General features: G+C 41.1%; 1 protein-coding gene across 1 annotated transcript; it reads left to right on the top strand.

The window, feature by feature from the left end:
- Nucleotides 1-12,965: 12,965 nt before the first annotated feature.
- On the top strand, nucleotides 12,966-13,628 carry LOC114630992 (N-alpha-acetyltransferase 11-like). The gene has a single exon (XM_028779309.1). It carries the CDS (start codon nucleotides 12,966-12,968, stop codon nucleotides 13,626-13,628), a length of 663 nt encoding a protein of 220 aa, XP_028635142.1.
- Nucleotides 13,629-27,817: the final 14,189 nt, after the last annotated feature.

The raw sequence follows: 27,817 nt of genomic DNA, 5'->3' as shown, positions 1-27,817 counted from the left end.
GATGGATCTGTTTGCTGGCTATTTCTTTAGCATAGACAACCAGATTTCGGGAGATGAACCTTGTTCTAAGGCCACAAGTGCTTGGGTAATCACGGCTTTGTCACGTTTCTGTTGATCTCTGAGCTTGTAAACCAACCAGAGTATGAACACTAATCCGCAACACAGGGTTGTACCAAACAGGCCTACTCCCACCCACTCTTTAAAGAAAGAGAAAGCTAAAGAAATCCAGGAAGAAAGCCCTTCAGTCAGCGAAAGGTCCATGTGTGTCGAGTTGATGGCCATCACCGCTACTAGCAACTTCTCAAGGAGTTCATCAAATCCTTCTGACCATTCTCCTGTTAGGTAACGAGACAATTGTCTGGATAAATTAGCTGCTCGAGTAAAGTTTTCATATTGAACACTAGTAATACAGAGTGCTCCCAGTTTTCTTTCACATCCCAATTGTGTCAATTGAAAAAGAATGTCCAATCTTTCTTCTACCAATTCTAGGCGCTGATTAACAATCATCAATCCGCCTTTCAATTCAGCACTCGTAGAAGTATGGATGTTGACTGCCTCTGCCACTGTAGCGGACAGCTGATTTAAGGCTGTTGTTGTTTGAACTTTGGTTGTCATAGCAATCCCAGCAGCTGTAACTGCAATGGCACTAACTGATATCACCGTCATTATGGCTGCAGTTATGCCAAAGTCTCTTTTTTGTCTGAATAATGATAGAGTAGAGGGTGTTTGAACAGGAACAGGAACCCATTGTGGCACTCTAGCAACCATGGCACGCTTGGCTTGTCCAACCGCCCAACACTGAGACATCATGCATGAATCATTAGTGCATTTTTCAAATGAGGAGTTTGAAAGAATAAACAAGAAAGGTGGAAAGACACACACTGGGGTAGGTGAAAATTCTGTTTGATTTACAATAATCTTGTTAACTCCAGTAATTAACTGAATAGGATTTGTCAACTGAGGGATCGGATCTGAACTCTGTTTCACCATAGTTCCATTAATAACTCCTGTAAAGGATGTTCTTCCTGTCGCCCCGCCCTGGAGAAAGGCTAGCGGGTTGAGGTTGGCACAACTGCCATTAACTCCACAGAGTAGCCATTTGTGAAAAGGATTCATACTAATGCTCTGTAGAAAAGGATCTTTTCTCATTATCTCGTCAGCTGCAAGATCTGCCAGCATATTGGGTGAAAGAAAAAAGTTTCATTGGTATCTGCCCATCGTGTTACTCTGGATTGACAATCAGACCAAGGCAGAACAACTCCCTCATCTTCTAGACTACAAAAGGGAGAGACCTTAGGTTAACGAGGATGTTCTCCATCAATAAGTTTGGGTGATAAAAATGTTCTATCTATCCAAATGGTTGGTTGTAAAAAGGACTGTGAGAACTCTTTGACATAACTATTGTCCCTTACATTATTATTCTTTTTGGTTGTTAATTTAACCCAGCTTCTCTTTTCATAAAACCACCCCAAGGTTCTCTCCGAGAGAGTTATACAGTCTCCTGTCTCAGTAGTCTGAAAACAGAGAGAACCCCGTTCAGGCAAGGAATGATTTTCTCCCAGGGGGGCGTGCGTTTTATCATAGGGAAGATAAGGCAGCCCCATGGTTTTATTAGTTGTAAGAAATCTTAGAAACACCATGGCATCATGTCTAACAGGTATAGGTTTAGGAAAAGCAGATAATATAGCTCATCATTGTTCTCCCCATATACTAGGAACCCAAATCTTGAGGATCCAGATTAGGACTGGAAGCATCTGTAGATGAATTCTTCGGGATGTCATCTTCAGTCGTCACGAGTCTTCGCATTAGTCGCTCTGGTAGCCAGAATGGATTGTCTTTTTCCTGTGGAAAAACACAAACCGCTCCCCTGGATCTTATTAATATAAGATCCGGGGCTTTCCATTATCCGGTCAAGATGTCCTTCCACTTGACCATCTCCTTTGGCCTATCAGGTTCTAAGCAATGACGGTCAGCAGCCGAATGGCCCTGACTGTCCAAATTTAAAAAATTGAGAGTAAAGAGTGCTATAGAAACGGTGACTCATGGCACTGAGGGTAGAGCTTCCTCGACTCCCCCTTTTTGTTATAATAGATAAGATTTAGGAGTGTGATGAGCCCGTTCTATAATGTCTTGTCTTTGAGGATTGTATGGTAGACCTGTCAGGTGAGTCACCTCCATTTGGCAACAAAATTGTCCAAACTTCTGAGACGTATAAGTTGAGAATTTTAGGCTTTCCCCAGGCACTCCAGGCCTCAAGGCAATGTTGGATAACATGTGTTGTCTTTTTTCCCAATGAAGGGGAGGCAAATATAATTCCGGAACAAGTGTCAATAGAATCATGTAAATATTGAAGTCTCCCAAAGGATGGGATGTGGGTAACATCCATTTGCCATGATTGATCACGTGTAAGTCCTCAAGGCTTAACACCATTATGAAAATTGAGGACACTGAGAACAAGTTTTTGTTATTTAACTTGTACACTTTCAAGAAATATCAAATTATTGTCTCAAGCTATTATTATTTTGATGATACAAAGAATAAGATTGTATGGCCAATTGTTTCTATATGGTCTATAATTTGACTGGTATACAAATCTGTTCTGGCATTGCCCTGGGCTCTAGGCAATCCAATGAGCCCTTAAATGTCTTATAAAGAAACAGTACATGTTTTTACAATTAAGCTGTATTTCTATAATTAACTGTAAAATTTGAGAATTAGTAATATCTAAAAGGGCAACAATTTTAAGTAGTTACAAACCATGAGCCATATACTGGCTATGAGTGTACCAACTGAAAGCTTGAATTTTCAGCATTTCAAACAGTGTCTACAGCACATAATTTAATTATTTGTGTTGAAGCAGGGGAAAATTCAAGAAAACGAACATGTGATATAATTACATATAGTGTCTAATAAATTGATGAGGCATCTGTAAATATAGTAAATATTTCTTCTATGGGCTGTATGTAAATTTATAGGAAATACAAAAGCATGTATAGAGAACAACTGTTAACAACTTGTCTTATGGACAATGATTATCAATTTTGCCTAAAAACTTTGTCATGTAATAGGCCAAATATCATTACTTTCCAATAACTGACTTAATTTCTATTTGGAATAAAGAATTAGCATTTCATCTAAAATATTTTCAGGATTCTATCTTATAATCTTGTATTAACACCGTAATAGTTTCATAATAAGATGTTCAAACTTTACTTGTACATGAAGAAGGATGAAACCACATTAATGGTTTCTTTGGCTAAAGGTCTGTTGTGAGCACATGAGTAGCAATAATGTAAACAGCCAACAATGTATCATGGTCTATATAATTTATCTTTTAATGACCAATAGCTTATTCTATACCTTTACAAAGCTATCTATCTCTCATCAGTTAACTGTCGAGGGGAATTAGGATTTGCATCTCCCTTGAAAACATCAAACAGAGGTTCAAGTCCTCCTATGGTAAGTTTAAGATGAGGTTTTAGCCAATTAATATCTGTTAACTTGATTTTTAAGAATCATCAAAGGTAAACCAATTTTTGTATGTACGCCTGTAAGCCAGAAGAGGGCACTAAATCTCACCACAAATGGTTGTGAGCCACCACGTGGCTGCTGTGAATTGAACTCTTAATATTTTTAGTTGTGAGCCTAGCCTTTAACGGCTGAGCCATCTCTCCAGCCCCCATTATCCATTCTTATTGGAATTTTCTGTGTCACAATCTGCTTAAGATGTAACTGAATTCTCAAATATTAAAAACTCATTGTATTAGAGTAAGGGCGTACAGAAAAACTCCTTTTAGAGATATCAGTTAACAAAATGAATAAAATACACTGAGAGATTTAAATGTTTAACTTCTGTATTAAAGCAACAACAAATTCTTATATAAGACTATTAATCATTCTTTGAGGCAGCCTTTTAATGATATTGCTTCATGGGCTGTCAAGAATCACTAATAAATACATTGGATTTAAATCTCATCACCTTTACCAGGATGTAAAGGAACAATAAAGACAATCTTTTAAATCTATAATAATTCTATGTATTTACTAGAATGGTAACTGACGTAGGCAAGACAGGCTGTAATGTCTCATTAATTTCATAAATCTGAAATTTGAACTTTGTTTTTGGTTTAACTGAATAAGCAACTCTTTTTAGTTGAATGAGGGATCAAATAAACACCAAGTTAAAGGCACTCTTGTCTTCTAATAACTGTTACATCAGCCCCAGTATCTATTAATTCTTATTGGGGAGAGCAGCTTTTACTGTATTTTGCCAAACATTCGGAGTCATTGCCATAGCGGCAAATCTCTCAAACTTCATGGCTGTAAAATTAGCATCAAACCCATGCTTTTGAACTGACTCAGCAAGTTCCTTAATAGAAGTATATTCTACCAACGTGTAGCTTGCTCAAGCTGCAGCAAGATTTAAACAGGCAAACCGGTGAAAGCAATACAACAGCAGGAGGAATAAGATGAAAGCTGGCACTAAGATAACAAAATTTTCACTGCTGGTGTGATTTAGGGGAAATATGAAAAGATTTAGGATTAACCATACCTCTCTGATTCTGCTCTCGCTGCAGCCTTTGACGTTTTACTCCGGATGGGAGGGCCTTTCTCCGCAGGGTACTTTTGAATTTCCCAGGTTTCTCGGCACCACTAATGTTGCGCGCGTGCACTCACCAGCGAGGTCACACAAAACACCAAAGTTCTTCAGCAGATCTTTATTAGAATGTTATAGAGGAAAGACCCGCTGGAAGAAGGCCGGCTTGTGGAAAACCGGCTGGGAGAAAGGCCCCGAGCCCCGAGAGGGTCCTGGTTAAATACCCCCTGGAGAGAGGTGTACATATCTGGTTGGTTAATTGCCCATAAAATCCTATATGCCCCGGGATGGGCTGTGACTTCCCGCGCTTTCCCCTTACACAAAGGCAGTAAATTATAGAACTTGTGAGAGCATCGGATTGCCAGCGCTGTCTCTGCCTTCCACGGCTCTCTACAGGGGGCTCCATTCCAGTCATGTTTATCATCTACATCCGCCTCCCTGTAATAACATAGCTGCTTCACTGAAATGCACTGCAAACCTGGCTCCTCTGAAGAACTTATCCCCCTACAATGTCCATCTCCCTCCTGCGTTACTCTCATGGCCAGCTCCTATGGAGAGCAGGAGTTCACAGTCCTTTACCTACTCAACAAGTTTAATGGGGGACACCGTGGTTCCAGTGTCTGGGACTAGCTAGGCTCTCAGAGCCTCTATAATATAAGTCTGTAGTTAGATGCTTCAGAATCACAAAGAACCCTGCCGGATACATTAAAAAAAATCCTGGATCAGGAAAACCTACCAACTATCCCAGCCTCAGTTTCTGGAGGGTGTCAGGCCCCAGTATCAGACAGTCTGTAGTACAATCTGAGGATTTGTCTTGCTTCCATTGTTCCAGTCCCCAGAAGTCTTGGGTCACCATACCCTGGCACTAAAGATGGTCCTTGTTGGTGGTTTTGTTTCCTCTAGAAAGGCACCACCATGGCTACTCTTGCCTCCTCCAAACAGCAAGGTCTGCTGCCCTTTCACTGTAGGTCCTCCAGTACACTTATTTGTCTTAGTTTACTTGTCTTAGCCTGCCCTCACAGTGACACACTTCCTCCAACAAGGCCACATCTCCTACTAGTGCCACTATCTATGGGCCAAGCATTCAAACACATGAGTCTATGGGGGCCATTCACCACAGCACTCCTTAGTTTGGGTTTTATTGGTGTGAAGAAAAACAATAAACAAGGCAACTGTTATAAAGGAAATCATTTAATTGGGCTGGCTTACAGTTTCAGAGGTTTAGTCCATTATTTTTCATGGAGGAAAATATGAGAGCAAGCTGGCAGACATAATGCTGGAAAAGGAACTGAGAGTTCACCATCTTGATTTGCAGGCAGCAAGGAGAGACTGTGCGCCACAATGGATATAGCTTGAACATAGGAAACTTCTAAGCCTGCCCTTACGGTGACAAACTTCCTCCAACAAGGCCACATCTCCTACTAGTGTCACCATCTATGGGCCAAGAACTCAAACATATGAGTCTATGGGGGCCATTCCTGTTCAACCACCACAGCACTCTTGTCCAGTTTGTAGTCCCAGCCCTTCATGGCAGATATTCTCTCTATTCTAAACTATTATGTGACCAGGGAATTCATGAGCTGTGGGGCTGAGAGATACCCCATTGCTTCAATCTCTAGCCCAAGAAACCAGCACCTTCATTTTCTGCATATCCTGGTGTTTTTATTAAAGGCTGGACTCTGGCATCCCATCTTGCAGAAATTTATCTGTCATTTATTGAACAACACTCAAAGGATGTTAATTGATGACTTTCCAAGATAAAATGTTCCTTGGTGCATCTCTGTGAGTATGGGGTGGTCGTGACATTTTCATATACATATATTCTCTGTCAAAACCAAGAAACCAAATGGCTATTGGCAGCTCAAGTCAACCTCCACCACTTGAATGCTAATGGACATGCCCAGACCTGATTGTCATTTCTTAAAAATAAGAAACAACTATGGAACAGAAATAGAGGAATCATTTTGAATGTCATTCATTAGTGACATTTAATTAACAGATATAATAGGTGTAGACATTTTTAATGGTTGGCAACTCTATTACCTCATTCAGGACCTTCAGGTGCTTGTTCCAGAAGTTTCTATGCCTCATATTTATATAGTAAAGTCTGTGGTGGTTTGAATAAGCTTGACCAATGCTAAGTGTTACCATTAGGAGGTGTGGATTTCTTAGAGTAGGTGTGGCCTTGTTGAAGGAAGTGTGGGCACATTGTGAGGTCCTACTCTTTGAATCCTATTTAGAAAATCATGATCTGTGCCTGTATGCTCTGTCCCTTTCCTGGCAATTTACAGTACTGGTTTTATGTTAAGGTCTGTGATCCCTTTGCTGTTGAGTGTTCTGCAAATGTTAGAGGTAGAAATACAGTTTCACTACTCTGTGTATTGATTGATATCCAGGTTTCCTAGTATAACTTGTAGAAGATGCTGCCCTTCAGTTATGTTTTTGGTATCTTTGTGAAGACAATCAGATGGCTATAGGCTTATCTCTGGCTCCCACATTCTATTCCATTAGCCTGTGTATCTTTTGTGCCTTAGTACTCTGTTAAGACTACTATGGTTCTATAATAAAACTTAAAACTCAGTGTGGTGATACCTCCATCCATGTTCTTTTTATTCAAGAATTATTGGCTATCCATAGTCTTTTTTACTTTATGAAAATTTTAAGATTACATTTTTTCTATATGTGGAGGAAAGATCTTGAAAATTCTTTACTGTGCATTGAATCTGTAGATTGTTTTCACATTATGTATTTCATTCTTGACTTGATGAATCATATTTTGATTCAACAGCATGTTGTTTAATCTTATGAGATTATATATGTTCCATTGTTTCTCTTACTTTTTTCAGTTTTTTTGCATTGCAATCAAATAAACAAAATGATTTCTGTTTCATTGAACTTGCAGTACTTAAATTTTACTTTTAGTCCTAATATACACACTACTTTATAAAAAATGTCAGGTGCCACCGAGAAGAATATATATTCTGAAATGTTTAGATGAAATATTCTGTAGGTGTATGATGAGCCCATTATATCTACAATATCATTTAATTCCAGTGTTTCTCTGGTGTCATGTGGTACTTTTTATGTACCCATCCCCTATTCATCCCACCTCTATCCTGTACCTTATGTTGGTGGCAAGTTCTTATTAAAAACAAATTCACAGTCAATTATGTGCATTTGAGAAACAGTGGTAGGGCCTTGCTGGTTTGAACACTGATAATAATCTAGGCTCTCAAGCCTATGATAGAGCTGAAGATAGAGGCATATAAGTAGGAGTTTTTGGAATCACAGAAATCTCTGCTAGGATACATCAAGATGTACAGCATAGGCAGCTCTCTCCATTCCAGCCAGATTTCCTAGAGGAAGTGACGTGAGGCTCAAGCTCAGACAGACTTCAATGCCAGCTAAGAACGCACCATGGTTCTTTATGTCCAACCCCTAATAGTCTCACAAGCATCTGCAGCCTAGGACAGCACAGGTTTTCCTCAGCTCTTCTGAGTGTTTGCACTGGCACAGTACAGCCATGGATTTACCCTCAGATTATGAAAAACACAATGTCACCTCAACAAGAATAACACCATAAATCAAGAAGGATTGCTGGGAAAACTAGTTGGTGAAGTTTTGACCATACATTCTTAAATAATCTGTCCATTTGGCACAAGGTAATAACATCTACAGAAGTACTATGAATGTAAGAAATGTCTTGATGCAGCTGATGTAAGAGAGAAAGGAATGAGGAATCCCATGTACTGTTATATAGCTATGTTGTAAATTTAGTGCTACCATACTATTGAGGTGTGTCTGATACTGTGTTAAGCAACTAGCAGGATAACGTGGATCACAATTAACTTGAGTAAAATCCCATATATGATTAATACCATCTCTCCCAATCAGGAAGGCCAATAAGGTCTTCCTTATCTCAGGCAATCTACTTAACTGACATTTGTTCTCAGGAAGAAGGCAATAAGGTATTCCTTAACTCAGGCTATCTACTTAACTGACATTTGCTCTCAGGAAGAAGAACGTCTTGGCTCCTAGCATCTCCTCCTTTCTAACAATTTTTAAAGAGACTGGTCTGAGAAAGCGGACATTTGCAATTCTCATTGATAAATGAGCAGGCATTGACCAGTGGGGGAAGATTGACCTGATCCTCCCATTATCATTGGAAACGGTGTCTTTTTGGGGAGGAGAGGGTTAAATATCTCATGGCTTTATAGGATATTGAGGGTCCTAGTCAGCTGCTTTGAAACACAAGAAATCAACACCAACCTCTATGCAATCAGGTTTGCTTCACGGGGGACTCAGATTCGGACAATTTGGGTCCTCCCTCTGCAGTACCTTTTCACGCACCCCTTGCAGGTACCCACACTGTGTTCATGTGATGCAAACCAACCAGCATGCATAGGTCTGAGTTCTATGCAGCTCCTAAAGGAGATATGTCAAGGAAAGGCTCAGCCATGTCTCTATCAGCCAGATCAAGTCTGTGATAATATATTTGTAGAGGTTTGGATGCCAAGGAGTCAATTTGTTGTTTTATAAAGCCAGTGAGTCTGTTAAAGGCTCAAGGGCTGAAAGTCAAAAAGAGAAGGAGCCTGACCACAAGACCCAGGATGGAAGGGAGAAGGGTGGTAAGCCAATGAGAGGCAGAGAGCCAGTTTTAAGCCATTCTTCTTGTACTTGCTGTTTCTTTTAATCTCTCACTGATCTTGGCTATACTATCTCTAACTACCCCGGTATGATCAGTATAAAAACAGCACTCCTCCTTGAGGGCAGCATATAGTCCCTTGCTGAAGGAAAAGCAAATTGAGCTCTCTGAGTCTTGGGGGGACCACTTCAGACAGCGAAACAAGGGATTTTTTCATATAGTGATGCCAATCTCTAGCTGTTCGATGTCTTTGTCAATGGCCCCTCGAAGTTCTGAGTAGTAGAAGTCCTGAGGCTGGCATCAGAATTAGACCATCCAATAGCAAACACCATGGGTGGTTCATTTTTACCTGGAAAGAAAAAAGAAGGGAATTCTTAGGGAGATCTCTCTTCCCTGGATGTCAATTGTTATTTATCTTATCTATAATTGGGTCTGGCTTTGTGGAAGTATCTATTTGTTTCACTAATCTTTCTACAGTCATCTAGCCATGCCTTCTTTGGTATCAAACAGATATATCAATCCTCAGCTCCATATGAGAACTGGGTCTGGGTCATTCCATTTAAAGGTTAAAGGGTCCTTCCACATAACTGTGACATAGTTTTTATTGGTCTCAGGGTGCCAGAGGCGATCAGCAGCAGATTTGCCATGAGCACCCAGGTTTAGAAAATTGAGAACAAACAAGGCATGATGAAGAATATTTCTAGGGGACCCCTTATTGTTGTATAACTCCCTCTCTTTTATTTTTCAAAAGCCAATTTTTCAGTGTTCCTTGTAAAACCAGGGCAAAAGCAGCAGTAGCTGTTCCTCCCACATTCAGAGAGTTATAAAGATATTATTTTAAATTATCATAATATCTGTTTCACAATATCTTGTCTTTTAGGATTATAAGGAATCTCAGTAATATGGGTAATATTAAATTGTCAACAAAACATCTCAAATGTCTGACTGCAATAGCCAGTTCCATCTATCTTAAGCATAGAAAGATAATGTAGACAATAACTAATTACATTTTTAGTTGTTTCTCCTATTAAAGCAGTTGTAACTAGAAAGCCTAAAAAGGTGTCAAGTCACATGTACATGTTTTAATTTTCCAAAATCAGAAATGAGTAATTTCCACTTGTCATAATAGATTAGGTATAAGTCCTCAAGCATTAACACCATTATAAAAAAAAATTGAGGACACTGAGAACAAGTTTTTGTAATTTGACTTGTATACTCTCTAGAAATACCAAATTATTGTCTCAAACTATTATTATTAAACATATGTTTATGATTTGACCCTTGGTGTGAACTTGTGATGAACCCTGCAACATGTGATCATGTATTCTGAAAGATGTATAAGCACTGAGGACAAAGAGATGAGAGGCAGATACAATGAAGAGATAGAACAGAATATTCTACCTATTCCTATTTAGAGTAGCATATAGGATATAAGTTTTCCTTTTTCCCCAGACAGAATAGAAGTTTTCCCTTTCTCCACTCAGGATTCCCCCATTTCTTCCCCTAGATAGCTTTCATAGGAAACTTTTCATACCCAGCAACAAACTCTACAATAACTTCTCTAAGTGTTCTCTCCTCCTGTGACCTCAGACTAGCAGGCATAAGTCAGGGCCTAGCAGTTCCTGCTGAGTCAGATCAAAGGCTGTAATCCTTGCTTGTTTTTAGGATGAGGTGATAAGTGGCAAAAACTGCTGTTTCTGGCCTCAGAAGATCACAGAAAGCAGGCCAGCCACAGTGGTATAGTAACTTAGACAAGTAAACTTTTCTTATATAGCAACTCTAAATATCTCCCAAAACAAGGTCCTAACCCCTGCCAATGTTTTTCCCCCTCTGCAGCCTCAAGAAGAACAGAGAAGAAGAAAGAAGGCCTGTAATCTGCCTGGTATTTAAATTTGTTGTGGCATTTTCTTGAGGTCCAGGCAGTCTAGTATGAGCTCTTAAATGTCTTATAAAGTTAAGGGAAAGTACATGTTTCTTAAATTAAGCTGTATTTGCAAAATTTGAGAATTAGCAACATCTAAATAAGGAACAATTTCAAGCAATTATAAACCATGAGCTATATACTAGCTATGAGTATACAAATTGAAAGCTTGATTTTTCAGCATTTCAAACAGTGGCTACAAAATGTAATTCAATTATTTGTGCTGAAGCAGGGGAAAACTCAAGAAAATGAACATATGATCTTACATATACTGTCTTCCCATTAGATGAGCTGTCTGTAAATACAGTAGACACATTTTCTATGGGCTGCATGCATAAATTTATAAGAAGTACAAAAGCATGCATACAGGAAAATTGTAACAATTTGTCTTTTGGATAATGATTATCAAATTTGTCTAAAATGTTGGTCATGTAATAGGCTAAATATCAGTATTCTTTAATAACCCATTTAATTGCTGTTTGGAATAAGGAATATTTCATTAAGTTCTTTCTCAAAATACTTTTGCGATCCTGACCTACAATTTTGTATTAACACAGCAACAGCTTCAAAACAGGGTGTTAAAACTTTCTTTGGAGATAAAGAAATATGAATCTACATTAATGATCCCTTTTGCCAAAGAACTGCTGTGAAACAGTCAACAACTGATCAGTCTGTATAATGTAACTATTGATAACTAAGAGCTTCCTCTACTTTCTGTAAAACTATTCCTCCTTCATCAGTTAATTGTTGAGGGAAATCAGGATTTGCATCCCCCTTGAGAACATCAAGTAGAGGTTTAAGCCCTCCTCTTGTGAGCTTAATGTGAGGTGTTATCCAATTAGCATCTCCTAGAAGCTTTTGAAAATAAAGTAAGTAAACTATCTTTTCTTCTTCTTTTTTTTTCTGTGCCACAATTTGTTTAGGAATATAACTGGTGTCTCAAATATTGAAAAGATATTGCCTTTGAATATTTTCTGGAGCAACAAGCACTCCCCAAAATTTTAAAGCTTGTTGTATAAGAGCAAAGGCTTGCATTTAAACTCCTTCAGAGGGAACAGCTAATAAAATACCGCACAATGAATAATACACACTGAAAGATTCACACCCCTAACTTTTTGTATTGAAGCAGCAACAATTTTATATATATATTGGCTATTAGCCATTCCTTGAGGCAAAACTTTCCAATGATATTGATTCATGGGCTCTCAAAAATTATAAGCAAATATGTTAAATGCAAACCTCTTATAATCATCTCTACCTGTTCGATCCTCTTCTCAACCATAAACATGGGTGAGGTGAAAATTCTCAAGCTCTCAATTGAACTGCCAACTGCAGCCAATAGGATACTGGCAGTTTAACTATATCTTTAAGTTTCTTTGTAATATTAGAGTATAACCCTAACTTTGGGAAACAACCAATTTTTAACAATGTAAACAATCTATTTTCTCTAAAATCAACACCAAGTATGTTACTTTTATCTTATAAAGTTTGACTGCCAGCTCTTATATATGAATATATGATAGTGCAGCTTTTAATACCTCATTAAAAAGACATTTTAAATCTTATCCTTTATACATCTGGTTTCTGAATGACTCCAACCCTGAGTTATCAGTTTTAATCTAGCTTTTTGTTACCAAAAGTTGCAAATTTTAATCATACCCAATAACTTATAGGCTAATAATGTATAACTAAGACATGTAGAACATTTTTAAACTTTTAAAAGCAGTCAGAAACAAAAATGAAGTAGATGGGAAGTCCATTGCCGAGGCAACGACGCGGTGTGGGCCCTCTGGCCCGCCAGGATGAACATCCGCAATGCCCTGCCCGACGACCTGATGAATATGCAGCACTGCAACCTGCTCTGCCTGCCGGAGAACTACCAGATGAAGTACTACTTCTACCACGGCCTGTCGTGGCCCCAGCTCTCCTACATCGCTGAGGACGAGGACGGCAAGATAGTGGGCTATGTCCTGGCCAAGATGGAGGAAGACCCCGATGATGTCCCCCACGGACACATCACCTCGCTAGCCGTGAAGCGCTCGCACCGGCGCCTTGGCCTGGCCCAGAAGCTGATGGACCAGGCCTCTCGGGCCATGATCGAGAACTTTGGTGCCAAATACGTGTCCCTGCACGTTAGGAAGAGCAACAGGGCGGCCCTGCACCTGTATTCTAACACCCTCAACTTCCAGGTTAGTGAAGTGGAACCCAAGTACTATGCCGATGGGGAAGATGCTTACGCCATGAAGCGGGATCTCTCTCAGATGGCAGATGAGCTGAGAAGGCAGCTGGTGCTGAAGAAGAGCAGATACGTGGTTCTGGGCTCTGAGGAGAACCAGGAGACCCAGGGCAGCACACTTCCTGATGCTGAGGAGGCCTGTCAGCCAGAGAACCCCACAGGCAAAGACACTGGCAGCGACAGCACTGATGTCCAGGACAGTTCAGAGGACTTGGATTCCACCTCCTAGGGCATTGCCTGAGCATTGCTGGTCTTCATGTCTCAGCCACATGTACTGTGTGAAACCTTGCTTAACCGGTGTGCTCTGCAGTATCTTCTCTGCTGCTCTGGGATTATCTCCCAGTGACTCAAGTGGCTTCTTGTCTTCAACTCTCCAGAACCTTTCACATAAAGCTACTGTGATCAGGAAGGAGGAACACCTCAGCGCAAAAGCCAAGGAAGCTTGAGGCCTGCTGTGACAGAACATCCCTGGCGTTCTCTCACTGTGCTGCCTCTGTACTGTTTGTAGTGGTCCTGTGTTGGCTTGTCGATACATTGCACAGATGTCTCTTAGAAATGACATTTAGGAAACAGGGGCAACTCCGGAGGTTTCAGCTTGCAGGTTTTACCATTATTTGTCTGGGTTTCCATCATCACTAAGGGGGTAGTTGGGGCCATCAGGTTAGACCTCTTGCCCCTTTCCTCTTCTGGTGCTACTTACCTGTTTCCTCTTGCTTTTTATGGAACTCCATGTGTCCTGTCCTCCACATTCAAGGGGTATTCTCCCCCACTTTCAGTGGGAAAACATGATAAGGAAGGGCTCTACTACACCATACAAGCAGAATGTATACACTTTAAGAGCGAGCAGTAATTAAATTGGACGCTCATCTGCTTGTGCACGTCAGTTGCTTTTTTTGTGTTTGCTTTCTTCTGTAATGATGTCACTTGTCACTTATTGAGGACTGCAGTGTTCACATGCAGTGCTATGGCATTTACTAACATGTGGCCCTGAGAGGTGGGCATTATTATCTCTGTTTTACAGATAAGAAATCGGAAGCAGTGCAGGGATTTCAAACCAACCCTTGGTGAAATCAGAGCCAAAGTTTCTTCTTTGCTCCTGTTTGAACTCAAAATTTATTTGCAAAGCAATGTTAAAGTGTCAAATGGCAAAAAGGAGATAGATATGTTCAGTATTGACTTAATATATGACAACTACCTGTCAATTGTAAATATTTATGTAACCTTCAATTGTAATCCCTGTTGAGTGTCTCAGTAAAAGTAACTGAAGGCAAAGGGCTTTGACTTTCCCAGAAAAGTCACAAATAGATGGACTTAGAACAGAGTAATGCTTTCATATTCTCTGAACATTAATTACCAAAATGTCCAACATGTTCATGTTTACATTTTTATGAAAACTGGAGTATATGGATTTACATCTAAGCCTTGACATTAAGCAGCTGATGACAAGAGATGAATCTGTCCTGTAATCCATCATCAGCCCTGCTAAGTACTTCTTAAAAATCGGCCCCAGTGTGTGGAGACTAGCTGTCTAAGGGTAACGGCCTGCCTGAGGCAGACATACAACTTTCTTTTTTCTCAGTAGAAGGATTTGCCATTTTGTGTGTCAACCTAGTCTTCAGTCTTTCCATTTTCCTTTTTTTTTCTTTTTAATTTTCTCCCTTACTTGTGAAATGGTTTTATTCTTTCCCTCAAGCATATGATTATCTCTTTATTTTTAAATATTACAGCTTTCTAACATCTGTCTCTGGGGCAGCATAATCTTACTGATAAAATATTCTGTGTTTTCCTTGAGCCCTTGTCAATATGTCTTCATGGTAACAGCTCAGCAGATGGAGAAACAGAAGGAGTAGCCTCAGCTTACCTGAGTGATTTCTCCAGCCCAGCGCCAGCCACATTGAGTCTAGTAACCTGATGTTAATCATCACAGCAATTGGGAAATCAGAAAGGCTTCCAGGCGTTGACAGTGTCCCTGAATAAAGCCATCGGTGCTTTGCTTTGTTACCAAGAGACATCAGAAATCCAGCAATGCAGCAGCCTACCTAGTTTGGGTTACGACTGCTTAGATAATAAAACTAAACAGTGTTCTAACATTGTTTAGGGCATAAATTACCAAGTTCCCAGGAGACTCCAGGGGTGCACTGCTGATGGACCAGAAGCAACTGTCTTTCCTGTTCCTGGGAGTGGGTGCCTCTGACACTGCTTTCATAACAGCACTGTTCTCTTCACACAGCAAATTATGATTCCCTGAACAGGCTGCTTGCTTTTCCCTTAAGCCTGGTCCTAGAGAGACCCAAGCCAGGACCTAGAATAGTTCATGGTATGAGTGTGGTGCGCGCTGTAGACTGACTCACACCCCTTCTGAATGCCTGGCTTTACAGAAACTCAAGTGAACCCTGTTTTGTCAGCAAATTGTGCAAAGTTCCTAGTCACCAGAACATAGTCTTGTGTAGTTGTGTCATCAACTCATGGATAAAGCCTGTGGGTTACGTAGCCAAAACCTCTTCTTCCCTTGGAGATAAAAGCAATAAGAAAGAGATGATAGGAAATAAAATAATGGAATATGGGGGCAAAGGAGACACACAGGGTAGTGCCGGAAATTGAGCCAAAGCTGGTAAGCTTTAAAAGGATCAAGAAATAAAGGACTTTTACTCATTAGTTCTATGTAATGCTGATACTGACTAGTAATGGTCATAAAGGTCAACTTCTAACCAGTCTAAGACACTTATCAGATTACCTTGAATTAGACCCTAAGTAATTTAGAATCTCATTCACTCACAGAAATGCTGTTTGCGACACTGTTGATGACCAAGTCATTTCAATAGAAAGTTTCAGACATATCAAAATACATATAATAAAAATGTTCATTTATAAAAAAAAATGAAGTAGATGCACATCTTATATATTTTGTCCAAATTTTTCTTACATTTTCTAGTTGAAATTTCAAGAGAAAAGCACCTTGTCATTTGTTGAACCCAATAAACCAATAAACACTGTCAGAGAAATTTTTCTAGGAAAATAAAAAGCCATCAATTTCTTTATCATGGAAGCCAAAAACCTGTTGGCCCCTCCAAGAGCAGCTTATGCAAATAAACACTCCTGCCAGGGTTCCTACTGATCTGTCTTCCTTCCAGCCACAGAGCAGGGTAACTTATCTATCAGCTTCTGTTGTGTAAACTGAGTTTACCTTTACAGCAAGTTTTAAGCTAAATCAAGGGGTGGATGGCCATCTGTTTTAATCATTTTTCTTTTGAACATGAAACACATAGAACAAAAATTATTCAAGCAAGGAAACAAAGAGAGACAATTGACACATGTGGACAGATTTGCGCACCAAGGACAGACAATAGACAGAGAAAGCATAACTAAGAATCTCTCCGGTAGGAGCCATGACTTCTGAATCTCTCCTGCTCCCAGGAGGGCTCTGAAATAGGCTTTTCCTTTGCTTTTGCTAACACACCTGAGAGAGGACAACTGCTTAGCCCTTTCTTGCTCTCATTCTCAAGGTCTAACTTTTCATCTTAGCATTTTCTCATCAATAGCTCTCTCTTGGGGAGACCATGAACAAACACCACCAATGATTTCAAAGAATTAAGATCCCTTTTTCTTAACCCTTAATCCTTGTGCCTTGAGGGACTCTTTGAGACCCTTCAGAAAAAATCATGTTTGCTTAACATTTGTCTCATAATTGCATTGCTTCATCTTACCTTCACCTGATCAATTTTGCACACAGGTAACTCTGTGGTGATCACAACGGGATCTACTTTCTTCCCCCCAGAGAAGCACGGATCCTATGCTTGCTGGATGTCCCTGTAGAAGCAACGTTCAATCGGACCCTATCCCAAAGGGCACACATCGGGCGCCAAGATGCCCCAGCCCGTGGGGATTCGATGAGACCTTAAGGAAGGGGAGGCAAAAGATGGGACAAGAGACACAAGGAAGAAGCACAAGTCTGAATGTTTGATCAAGTGCTTGAACTTTATTGTTCAGGTCACCTTATAAAGACAAGCAGGGAGGGTCCAGGGCCATGCAATAATTGTTAAGTTCTTTGCAAGCATTCCTTAGCCCAAACCACTTTCTCAGGAGCAAGAGGGCAATAAAACATTTGTTAGGCTCAAGTTGCTAATTTTCTCTCCCAAGCAGGAAGGCCAATAAGATCTTCCTTAACTCAGGCAATCTACTTAACTAACATTTGTTCTCAGGAAGAAGGCAATAAGGTATTCCTTAACTCAGGCTACCTACTTAACTGACATTTGCTCTCAGGAAGAAGAAAGTCTTGGCTCCCAGCAGGCTATGGTGTAGTGCTGCTTACTGGCTTGCTTCCCCTGGCTTGCTCAGCTTGCTTTCTTATAGGACCCAAGACTACCAGCCTTGGATGGCAGCACTCACAATGGGCTGGGCCCTCCCACCCTTAATCACTAATTGAGAAAAAGTCTTTGTAAGAATCTGGTGCGGTTTGAACAGACAACACGAGGCTGACTTGGTTCCACGGGAAGGGGTTTATATAGGGAGGGGAGCAGGAGAGAGGAGTGGGGGAGACGGCAGAAGAAGCAAAGAGAAGAGGAAGAGAGTGAGGTTGGGGAGGTCTCAAATATTTAAGTGGGTGATGACATGTAACTTCCCAGATGCAGGTGAGCAAGACAGGTGAATTCTGGGAGTGGTTGCCTCAGTAACTATGTAGGAGTCACCAGGCCCCTGAATATGACGTCACTGGGTTCAAACATATACTAACAGCCTTAAAGCTGGATCTCATGGCGGCATTTCCTCAAGGGAGGCCCCTTTCTATGTGATAACTCCAACTTGTGTCAAGTTGACCCATAAAACGAGCCAGTGCAGACCCCAATCATGGAGTCAGGAAATTGTAAGTCCTGAAAGCAGGGAGGAATTTTCAGGGTGATGGGCATGCACACGTAGTTCCCCTTTCCCCAAAACATAGTTTCTCAGATTCCACTTCCTCTGCATCTGTGACATCCTAAATACTCATCTACAAAGAAAAGCCCTCTGGCTTCTCACATTGTAACTTCCTGGCCCCTCCTCTTTACCCCAATACTTTCATTGACCCTTTACTGCAATAATTCTCAAAATGGTGCCTCCAGGATTGGAAAGAGGGCTTCAGAACCTCTACTGTGTCTTCCAAGGGGATTAAAGGAAGATCAGGAATGAAAGGCAGCTCTGCCTCACTGGCTGGACATTGGTTAGCACCACTCAGCACTGTCAATAGACCTTGACCTGTCTTAGCGCCTGCTCCCACTGTGCCTACTCTCCTTCAGTTCCAAGCTCCTGTAGGGGCAAGGTTCATACACTCTGTGGTCAGTCCCAAAGCAGTGCAGACTTGGGGCTGCAAGGTAATTATGCTATTGGACAGACTTCCTGTGTGGCTGAATACTACAACCAGTGAGCTTCTGCTTTTCCACTTTTATGTACATGGTGAGAATACAAAGTGAGGAATGGGGGACCTATGTCCAATCTGCTCACATTTACTTGATGAAGATTTGTTGGTAGAGACTACAGGAGTGAAGGTGTCAGTCAGGAAGGAGCTGGTAGAGATGGCAGTATAGGAAATGTGCATCTCCTGATGCCCTACTAAAGTCCACAGGCTAGCCCCTCTAAAAAACAAAAGTCTGTGATGCCAGCTGTGCTTACTTAAGATCCCAGCAGAGAGTTTTCAGTATGACTCCTGTAATCCCAATACTGGTTTACATAGGGTTGGTGGAGAAGAGACTGTGCTATTTACACATATGTGGTCCAGTGCTGGAAGCTCATAGAGCTGAGTGATAGCCTTGAATCCCATGGCTCCTAAATAATAATAAATAATGATCAGGTCAATGGACTAGACTTGGAAGTACCTAGGTGATGACAGTGTAACAGGCAGGAAATATCCAAAATCTGTGTTCTCAGTCCAGGGTCATTTGATGAGGCTGAAAAGAGGGTAGAAAGTATGGAGCAACAAAAATGGCTGACTGAGCTGACTAAACTGTCACCTCTTTATTTACAGGCTAGGATTCATACAGACCCATCAGGACCACTCCCACTGGACAGGTACAGGGTAGCTTTGTCTACTTCAAGGGCATCGACATGGAGTCCACACCTTCCCAGAGACTCCCTTTACCAAGCTAACTGCAAGACCTCTGCAGTTTGCACCTCCTGAGGTCCCTGAACCGTGGAGTGGTGTGAGGGATAGGACTTCTCACCCAGCCTTGTATCCTCTGGGCCCAGAAGACTTCAGGCCCTGGGGTGGGCTAGTGTTCTGAGCTCTGGCCCAGGCTGCAGTGGCTCCTACTTCACAATCCTACATCGAGTTTCCCTTCCTTATGGAATAGGGGGATTTCCACATATGTTTTCCAATGGGCTTGCTGAGATTCAGAATGGAAAAACTGATACCAGTCTCTGGGTTCAGTATTTGGCACCCACAGGAAGCTAGCCTTATATAGTGAGATAGGAGCAGAGGTACACTTGTCTTGAGATCCAGGCTATGTCATGTGTCTATTACACTAGGAAGGACTGTCTCTGGGAGGAGATTAGACTGCATCACTAAACCAAAAGAGCCCCTAAGTTTAATGGCAGATACTGAAGACTTGCAAAGAGTGAGGTGGTGGTCCACAAAGGATTGTATCCTCCACAGTCAATGTCCCAACTTATAGGAATATTTTTTGGGGAACTTTATTGTGTTCTGTTATTTGTCATCCTTCTCCACCCTTATTCCACCCTAATTCCTTCCTATCTCCCCTTAACACTAAGTAAGAAAGGAAGGATATAGAAGAAAGAGGGCATAGATCTCTTTAGACTACCACCTCCTGATTAGGATATTGAGTGCTAGGAGCAAGTCTAATTGGCATCATCAGGATATCTCCAACCAGCAACCAGCAACCAGCAACCAGCAACCAGCAACCAGCAACCAGCAACCAGCAACCAGCAACCAGCAGCCAGCAGCTAGCAGCCAGCAGCCAGCAGCCAGCAGCCAGCAGCCAGCAGCCAGCAGCCAGCAGCCAGCAGCCAGCAGCCAGCAGCCAGCAACCAGCAACTAGCAATCCAGCAATCCAGCAGTCCAGGAATCCAGGAATCCAGTAATCCAGTAATCCACCAAATAACAACCTAGCAATAACAAAAGCAGGGAACATAACAGCCAGAACCACCAGCAGCAACAGCAGTTGCAGTAGGAGGCACTTCCACAGCAACTTCCACAGGCCCTCTTGGGACTCTCACATTTATACACTCTCAAGAGACCCCTGAATTCCAAACCTAAACTTTCTACAACTGGCAAAAATCACACCCCTCCAAAAGCATGAGACAAATCATAGCTAGTGGCTGTGAACAATCTGAAGTAGACCCAGGTGTCCTCACCTGTCAAGATCCACTGTCCTCCATTCCACATCCACCCTTTACTTGTCCCCAGCAATGCCCATGATATGTTCATCAAGTGTGGCCTGGGAAGATTGCTCAGAGGGTAAGGACAGCCAAATCTGACAAACAACCTGAGTTTAATCTCCAGGACCCACATGGTAAAAGGAGACAACTGACTCTTTCAAGTGTCTCTTTATTTATACGTATGTGCCATGACACATGAATGCCTGTACATGCATATGCATGTGCACACATATGCACATAAGTGAATATGAAACATTAAACAATATTTGCAAAGTAGATAGATGACTAAAGTTTTCTTATAAGGATTTGGCCATTAGAGAAGCCATGACATAGAACTGGATAGAGTGAATAGAATAGGAAATGAGGGCCTTCATGTAGAATTGCAGTGTTTCAGTGAAGCTACCATGACCTAACAGGGAAGGTATGTATAGATCCTAAGATCACTCTAAGGGGCAAGTGCCTCTGATTTTTGACAGTGCACAGGAGCCTTGAGGGTGGATGTCATACTCAGAGCTCCAGCCCTTGCACACCTTCCTGTCTGTAGAATCTTGATTATGTACCTACTCACAGGAGCCCCGTGGCTTCTCCTGTTACAGCTTTCTGCTCCCTGATCTTTATTCCAGTATCTGCAGTGGGTTGATCGATAGGATAGGGATCATGGTGACTTCTGATTTGAGGACAGCGCTCTTGATATCCCAGAGAGGCTTCAGAAGGTTCTCTATGAGTCTTTGTTAGGATCATTATTGCCATAATGAGACACCATGACCAAAAGCAACTTGGAGAGGAAAGAATTTATTTTGCTCACAATTCCATATGACAGGTCATCATGAAAAGCAGTTAGAGCATGCAGGAACCTAGAGACAGGTAGTGATGCAGTGCTGCTCCCTGGCTTCCTCCTCAAGGCTTGCTCAGCCTGTTTTCTTATAGAATGTAGGACCATCAGCCTGGGGTGATATCATCCACAATGGGCTAGGCCCTCCTCTATCAATCACTAAAAAAAATGCTTTATAGGCTTGCCTGAAGCCAAATCTTGGCTATTTTCTGAGACATTTACTCACTTGAAGCTCCCTTCTCTCTGATGACTCTAGTTTGTGTCAAGTTGACATAAAATTAGTCATTGTACTATCCCTTTCTAGTGGGCCAAGGAAAGAAACTTCAGAAGTGGCTTTGCTCCCCCTTCTGGCCATTTGCTTCTGTCATTTAGGACTAGTCAGTGAAGTTCCCTTGCAATTAGAACTTTGTTTCACCCAATAAAACTACTGCCTATGTCACATTAGGTCAAATTTCTGCCTGAACAAGGCCCACATATTCTGTTTCCTGTTGTTGAAACCCTGTCACTCATAACAGCACAGACTCAGGCCTAGAAGTCCATCATGCTACCGGATACTTCCCAGCTGGCTAAATGCTGTGGCCTGTAGACTTCTGCTTCTCCTCTGCCACGAACAGGGGAAGACTCACTATGTGGGAAATGGGGACCAGGATCAGAGCTACCCAATTCTGCTGAGTCAAAGGCTGAGCCAATAATTTTTTGTACTTTTATGTGGAGAGAGACCACAACTAAATATTCCAGCTTTGCCTGGAGCTTGCTCTATAGCTCAGACAGGTCTTACCTTGTGATGCCTAGCCTCTCAGCTAAGTAGCTAGGATTGAAAGATGATTTTGTCTGATCTGGCTTTATTTTATTTTTTTATGGTGCCCAGGGCTTTCTAAATACATGGGCAACTGTCTACCCTTGCTATATCCCTAGCCTTACAACGGCTTTAAATATTTAACACGTGTCTCACGACTTAGTAATTTGAATTTAGGTTATAAATTTAAAAATTTAATACATGTGATCACCTGGCATCCTGTGTAGAAATATCCATACAACTTATTAAAACCCAAAGCTGGGAGGCAAGACAATGAGATCATGTGTTCAGCCCCCTCCTGGGATATATAGAAACCATGTCTCCAGAAAGAAGAGCTAGTTACCAAGGACAACAGTCTTTCATAGACTGGAAAGTGGATAAAATATGTTATGTGGATACTTGTTGGACATTCCACAATAAAAGGAAACAAAGACATTGCAAGCAGTGACCTAACCACTCACAAAACCTTCTAGTTATGTTGAATTTGAGACAAGTCCCAGGATAGTAAGATAAAGTAATGTCATGTTTACTCTGAAGCAGGGTTTAAGATACTGAATGACAGGAAAAGGGTCTGAAGGAAGCATAGAACTTACTCATGACTTATCAACCATACACCTAAAAGAGATTAATTTAATTGCATGTAAACAATCCCCAGTAGTCTGAGACTATAGCTCATGGGTGCAATGGCCTAAAATGCACAAGTCCTAAGACCAATCTCTAGCACCATAAAAACAATCCACACTCAAGCGGTCACAAATGAGACAATTATTAAAAGTCTAGAGCATATTCTGAGTATCTCTTCCTACCCTGGCCCAAGCTACTGCTCTGGTCTGCAGGTCAGGGTCTAGCAAGAGAGGGAATAGGGATGGAGGGTCAAGAGATGGGAAGAATGGAGGCAAGACAGAGGTTCTGATCAAGTCTCGTTTATTGAAAGGAAAGCCTGGGTATTTATATGCTTTACCACGTGCCTTGCCCTTGTGGACAAGCAGTGGAACACAGCTGAAGGCACTATGTCGTGTGCCTTGCAGTGTGGATACCATGTGTGCCTAGCAGCTACGAGCATGAAACAGCAAAACAAGATATGTGAGAAAAGCAAGATGTTTATCAGAGTGTGCTCAGCTCTTGTGGGCTGTAGAAAACAAGGCTGTTGTCAGGGTATATGGTTTGAGATGGCTGCAAAGATGATAGTTGCTTTCTGCTAGGAGTCAGCTCCCAATAGGTCCCCCTTTATAATTTTTTTTCAAAAGGGAAGGCTGGGAAAACTCATGGAAACCGTGCCTGTCTTATGTTGGAACAAAGGAGCCCAGCCTCCCTTTCCAGTCTCTTGATACTTAACAACCATTGGTTGAGCTCCTGTCTTAGGATTGTGAGGCCTCGCAGTTAGGGGCACAGGTCTTGAGATGTTCTCTTACCCGTCATTGACTATCCAGCTTAGCGCGTAATTTAGGGATTAATCCTCATCAGTCTTGATGACAGAGGTTTTAGAGTCCCCTACTTCCAGCCTCTAATAACGGACCTGTATGGGTTTCATTTAAATAGCATCTATCTGTTGTCGTACAAAAGCCATCAGTCTGTTGAACAGTGTGAACCCAAGAGACAAGAGACTTAACAATGTCTGAATGGCTAGTATAAACCATTCTGCCTCAGAGCAACACTTTTTTTTAAGGGCAACACACAACCCTCTCTGTTCAAATGCATTATAGTAGATTCCATTCTTTCTAAACCTAAATCTATAGAAGTACAGAACTGATCATAGCTTTGATCTTAACAAAACAAGTAAGGAAACTCCTGTCCCTGCCCGAGTCAATCTCAAACCCAAAAAACAACTACAGTAACTGTGGTAATGGGTTCTCTCTTGTGTCTAAACAATGTACCCCACTGTGAGGAGCTATGGCAAGGCCTTACTCTTGGCTAACACTTACCCATGGCTCTCCTATCTACTATTCTTCTTTCTGCTTACTTTCCATGATTCACTTGTCAGTTCTCAGAACTTCAAACAAGGCCTCATAGTAACCGACCTTAGTAACCCTTCCTCCAGATCTTTAGCCAACATCCTGATAGGTAGATATTTTTTAGAACCCCTGGTAGTGGCAAGGCTTTGTGAAAACAACCTAGTAAGACCCCACAGCTGCAGCTAGCTTCCTCTGACTGCAAAGCCCTCTTTCCTTTCCTACCCTTCCCCATATCCTGTTTTCAGAGGATATAACCTGTGTGAACAATAAAAATTTTGCCAGCTTGATCAGACTTCTTGACTTGCTGTGCCTCCTTATTTTCTCTCGCATCTCAGTCCTCTCCACAGGGTCTAAGGGTCCCGTTTGATTGTCCAGATGGCCTGGACACCCCACTAAATCATAAGTCAGGGAATCAAGAGTCTAATAGAGTCACCCTGGAGGTGTGGGTGGTGATGTTTTCTTCCACACTGAGAACTTCCCAAGTCAGGTTTGCTGGTTGATCTGTTCCAGTTTGAAGGCAATTGTGAAGCATCTTCATGTTTCCTGCAAAGAAAAAATACACTTCTCAGAGGGTTTCTCCTCCCTGGATTTGTTATTGTTGTCTATTTGTTTTATCAGTCTCTCTGGCAGCCAGAGTGTGGCATCTGCTGTTTCAGGATATATGCAGACAGAACCTCTTCACCAGATAAGCACTGGATCTTGCCCATTCCAGATTCCAGTTAATGGGTCTTTCCAGAGGACTGTTGCAAAATTCTTTTTGGTATTAGGATGCCAGAATCTATCTGCAGCAGATTTTCCTTAAGAATCCAAAGTTAAAATTTTTAAAATAAAGAGCTTGTGATGAGGAATATTTCTGAGAATCCCTTGGTAGGGTACCATTCCCCATTTTTAATTTTTTCAAATTGAAATTTAATGGTTTGATGTGCCCTTTCTACCATACCTTGGCCCCGTGGATTATATGGAATACCTGTTTTATGTAATATTCCCAATTTTTCACAAAATTGGTAAAAACTGGAGCTTGTATACCCTGAGCCATTGTCAGTCTTGATCTGTTTTGGCACACCCAATACAGCAATTTTAGCAAGCATATGAGTGGTCACATGTTTGCTTGCTTCTCTGGTTTATAATGTCAGATAAATGAAACAACTGTATTTATCTACACATACATGTATACATTTTTGATTTCCAGATTCATTGTAATGACTAACATCCATTTGCCAGAGACTGTTTGGCATCAGTCCCTTTGGATTCACACCCAAATGAGGAAATGGTAAAAATGTAACACATGATTGACATTGTTTGACAATTTGTCTAGCTTGTTCTCTGGTAATTTTAAACATGACCTTTAAAGTTTGAGAATTAAGGTGATGTAATTCATGAGCCTTTATGGCCTGATTCAAGTTAGATGGTGGATCTGATAAAGTCACTGCGGCTACACAAGTGGCTAGATCTGCCTTTGTGTTTCCTTCAGTGAGAGGACCTGGTAGCCCAGTGTGGGCTCTCAGGTGTCCTATAAAGAATTTACACTTTCTCCTCAAAATTAATTGTTGGCACTGTAAAAACAAATTGGCTGCTTCTGAGGAATGCTTTATTTGTGCAGCAGTTTCTAGCAGAGGGATAGATTGAGCTATATATGAGCTATCTGTGTAAATATTAATGGCTTGACTTGGAAATGCTTGAAACACAGCAATAACAGCATGTATTCAACCAATTGAGCTGTCACAGATGATGTAGCAAAGGAGATTACTTGATCCTTAAAGGCATAAGCAGCTGTTCTTGATGAGGAAGGAACCATCAGTGAAAACTAGCAATGCTTCCTTTATAGGTGCATGTGCAGTATGAGATGGAAAAACAAATGCATGGTGATTACAAAATTGAACTAATTTGTCTGGCGGATAATGATTATCTAGTTGACCACCAAATGAGGAACATTCCATAGGCCAAACTTCAGAACTCTAGATAAGCCAATTAACGTGATGCCTTGTATAGGGTTGTACTATGACATCAGGATCTTTTCCAAAATATTTTTGAGTGTTATCTCTGCCTAACATAATCATATCCACTACAGCTGCATAGTAGGAATAAAGAAACTTTTTAGGGGATGAGGGAAGATGAACCCATAATATGAGTGCAGTTTGCCAAAAAACTTCAAGGTAGGAGTTAATTTAGTGTTAAAAATAAGAAAATATAAAGGCTTAGAATAATTAATATGGGTCATAAATTGGAACGAAATAGCACTCTCAACCTTCCTAAGGCTTTTCTACCATCAGTTGTTAGAGCCCTGTCAGACTTAGGATCAGGATCTCCTTGGAGAATGTCAAACAAAGGTTTCAACTCTCCTGTCGTAAGTTTCAAATATGGTCGTAGCCAATTAATGTTTCCCAATAGTTTTTGAAAATCATTAAGTGTCTTAAGGGAATCAGTCCTCAAGGTGGCCTTACTGTTAATAATACATGGACCATTGATCTGAAATCCTAAATAAGTATATGGATCTTGTAACTGTACCTTTTCTGGTGCTATTTGTAACCCTGCAGTCTATAAAGCTGTTTTAAGATCATCAAAGCACTGGAGTACCTGTTTTCCATCTTTTCCTGCTATTAAAATATCATCCATGAAATGAATCATATAGATTTGCTTCCACATGGTTCTAACACCCTCTATGGCAGAAGCCACAAACTTTTGGCACAAGGTAGGACTGTTAGCCATACCCTGAGGCAAGACCTTCCATTGATATCTTTTCATAGGTTCTCTAAAGTTTATAGCAGGAACACTAAAAACAAAGCGCTTTCTATCATTAGAATGCAAGGGAATAGTAAAGAAACAGTCTTTTAAATCTATAACTATTTTATAATAGCCTAAAGGTATGGCTACTGGAGTGGGCAGCCCAGATTAGAATACTCTAGTGAGAGCAGTTCTTAGTGGTGGTGACCATCTTATGGAAGCCCAGGCTTCCATCAGAATCATGGTCGAGTTAACAGCCCTCAAGACAAATCTCCACTTTCCTGACTTTTTCCCAATGACAAATATTGGGGTAGTCCAGGAAGAGTTACTCTCTTCTAAATGTCCTGCTTATAATTTCTCCTGCACTAGCAATTGAGTAGCTTGTAATTTTTCGGTAGTAAGGGACCACTGATCCACCCAGATAGGCTAGTACCCTTTCCAGGTGATGGGATTGGCACAATGCCTTAGGGGTGCAGCTGAATCAATATCCCCCATCAAAATTACTCCAAGCCTTTTTTTCCAGAGTTACCATGGACCTCAATAGGATGAGTAATCCCATCTTCACTTTTTCCTAATCCTTTCCCTGGAGAAAATCCATAGTTTATCATTTGAGCCATGGTGACTCCATTAGGGCTGCAAATAATCAATCCCAGCTGGGATAATAGATCTCAGCCCCAGAGATTAATGGGAAGGACCAGGATGACATAGGGTTGTATATTCCCTGTATTTCCTTATCTTTCCATGTCAGCACCTAA

This window comes from Grammomys surdaster, unplaced genomic scaffold, assembly GCF_004785775.1.
Source record: "Grammomys surdaster isolate TR1022 unplaced genomic scaffold, NIH_TR_1.0 349, whole genome shotgun sequence".
Lineage (NCBI taxonomy): Eukaryota > Metazoa > Chordata > Mammalia > Rodentia > Muridae > Grammomys > Grammomys surdaster.
Note: the sequence above shows the minus strand (reverse complement) of the source record. Positions and strands in the feature narration are given on the sequence as shown.

Excerpts from the sequence above, each read along its gene's own strand:
- LOC114630992 (XM_028779309.1), top strand. The coding sequence starts at position 12,966 with ATGAACATCCGCAATGCCCTGCCCGACGACCTGATGAATATGCAGCAC.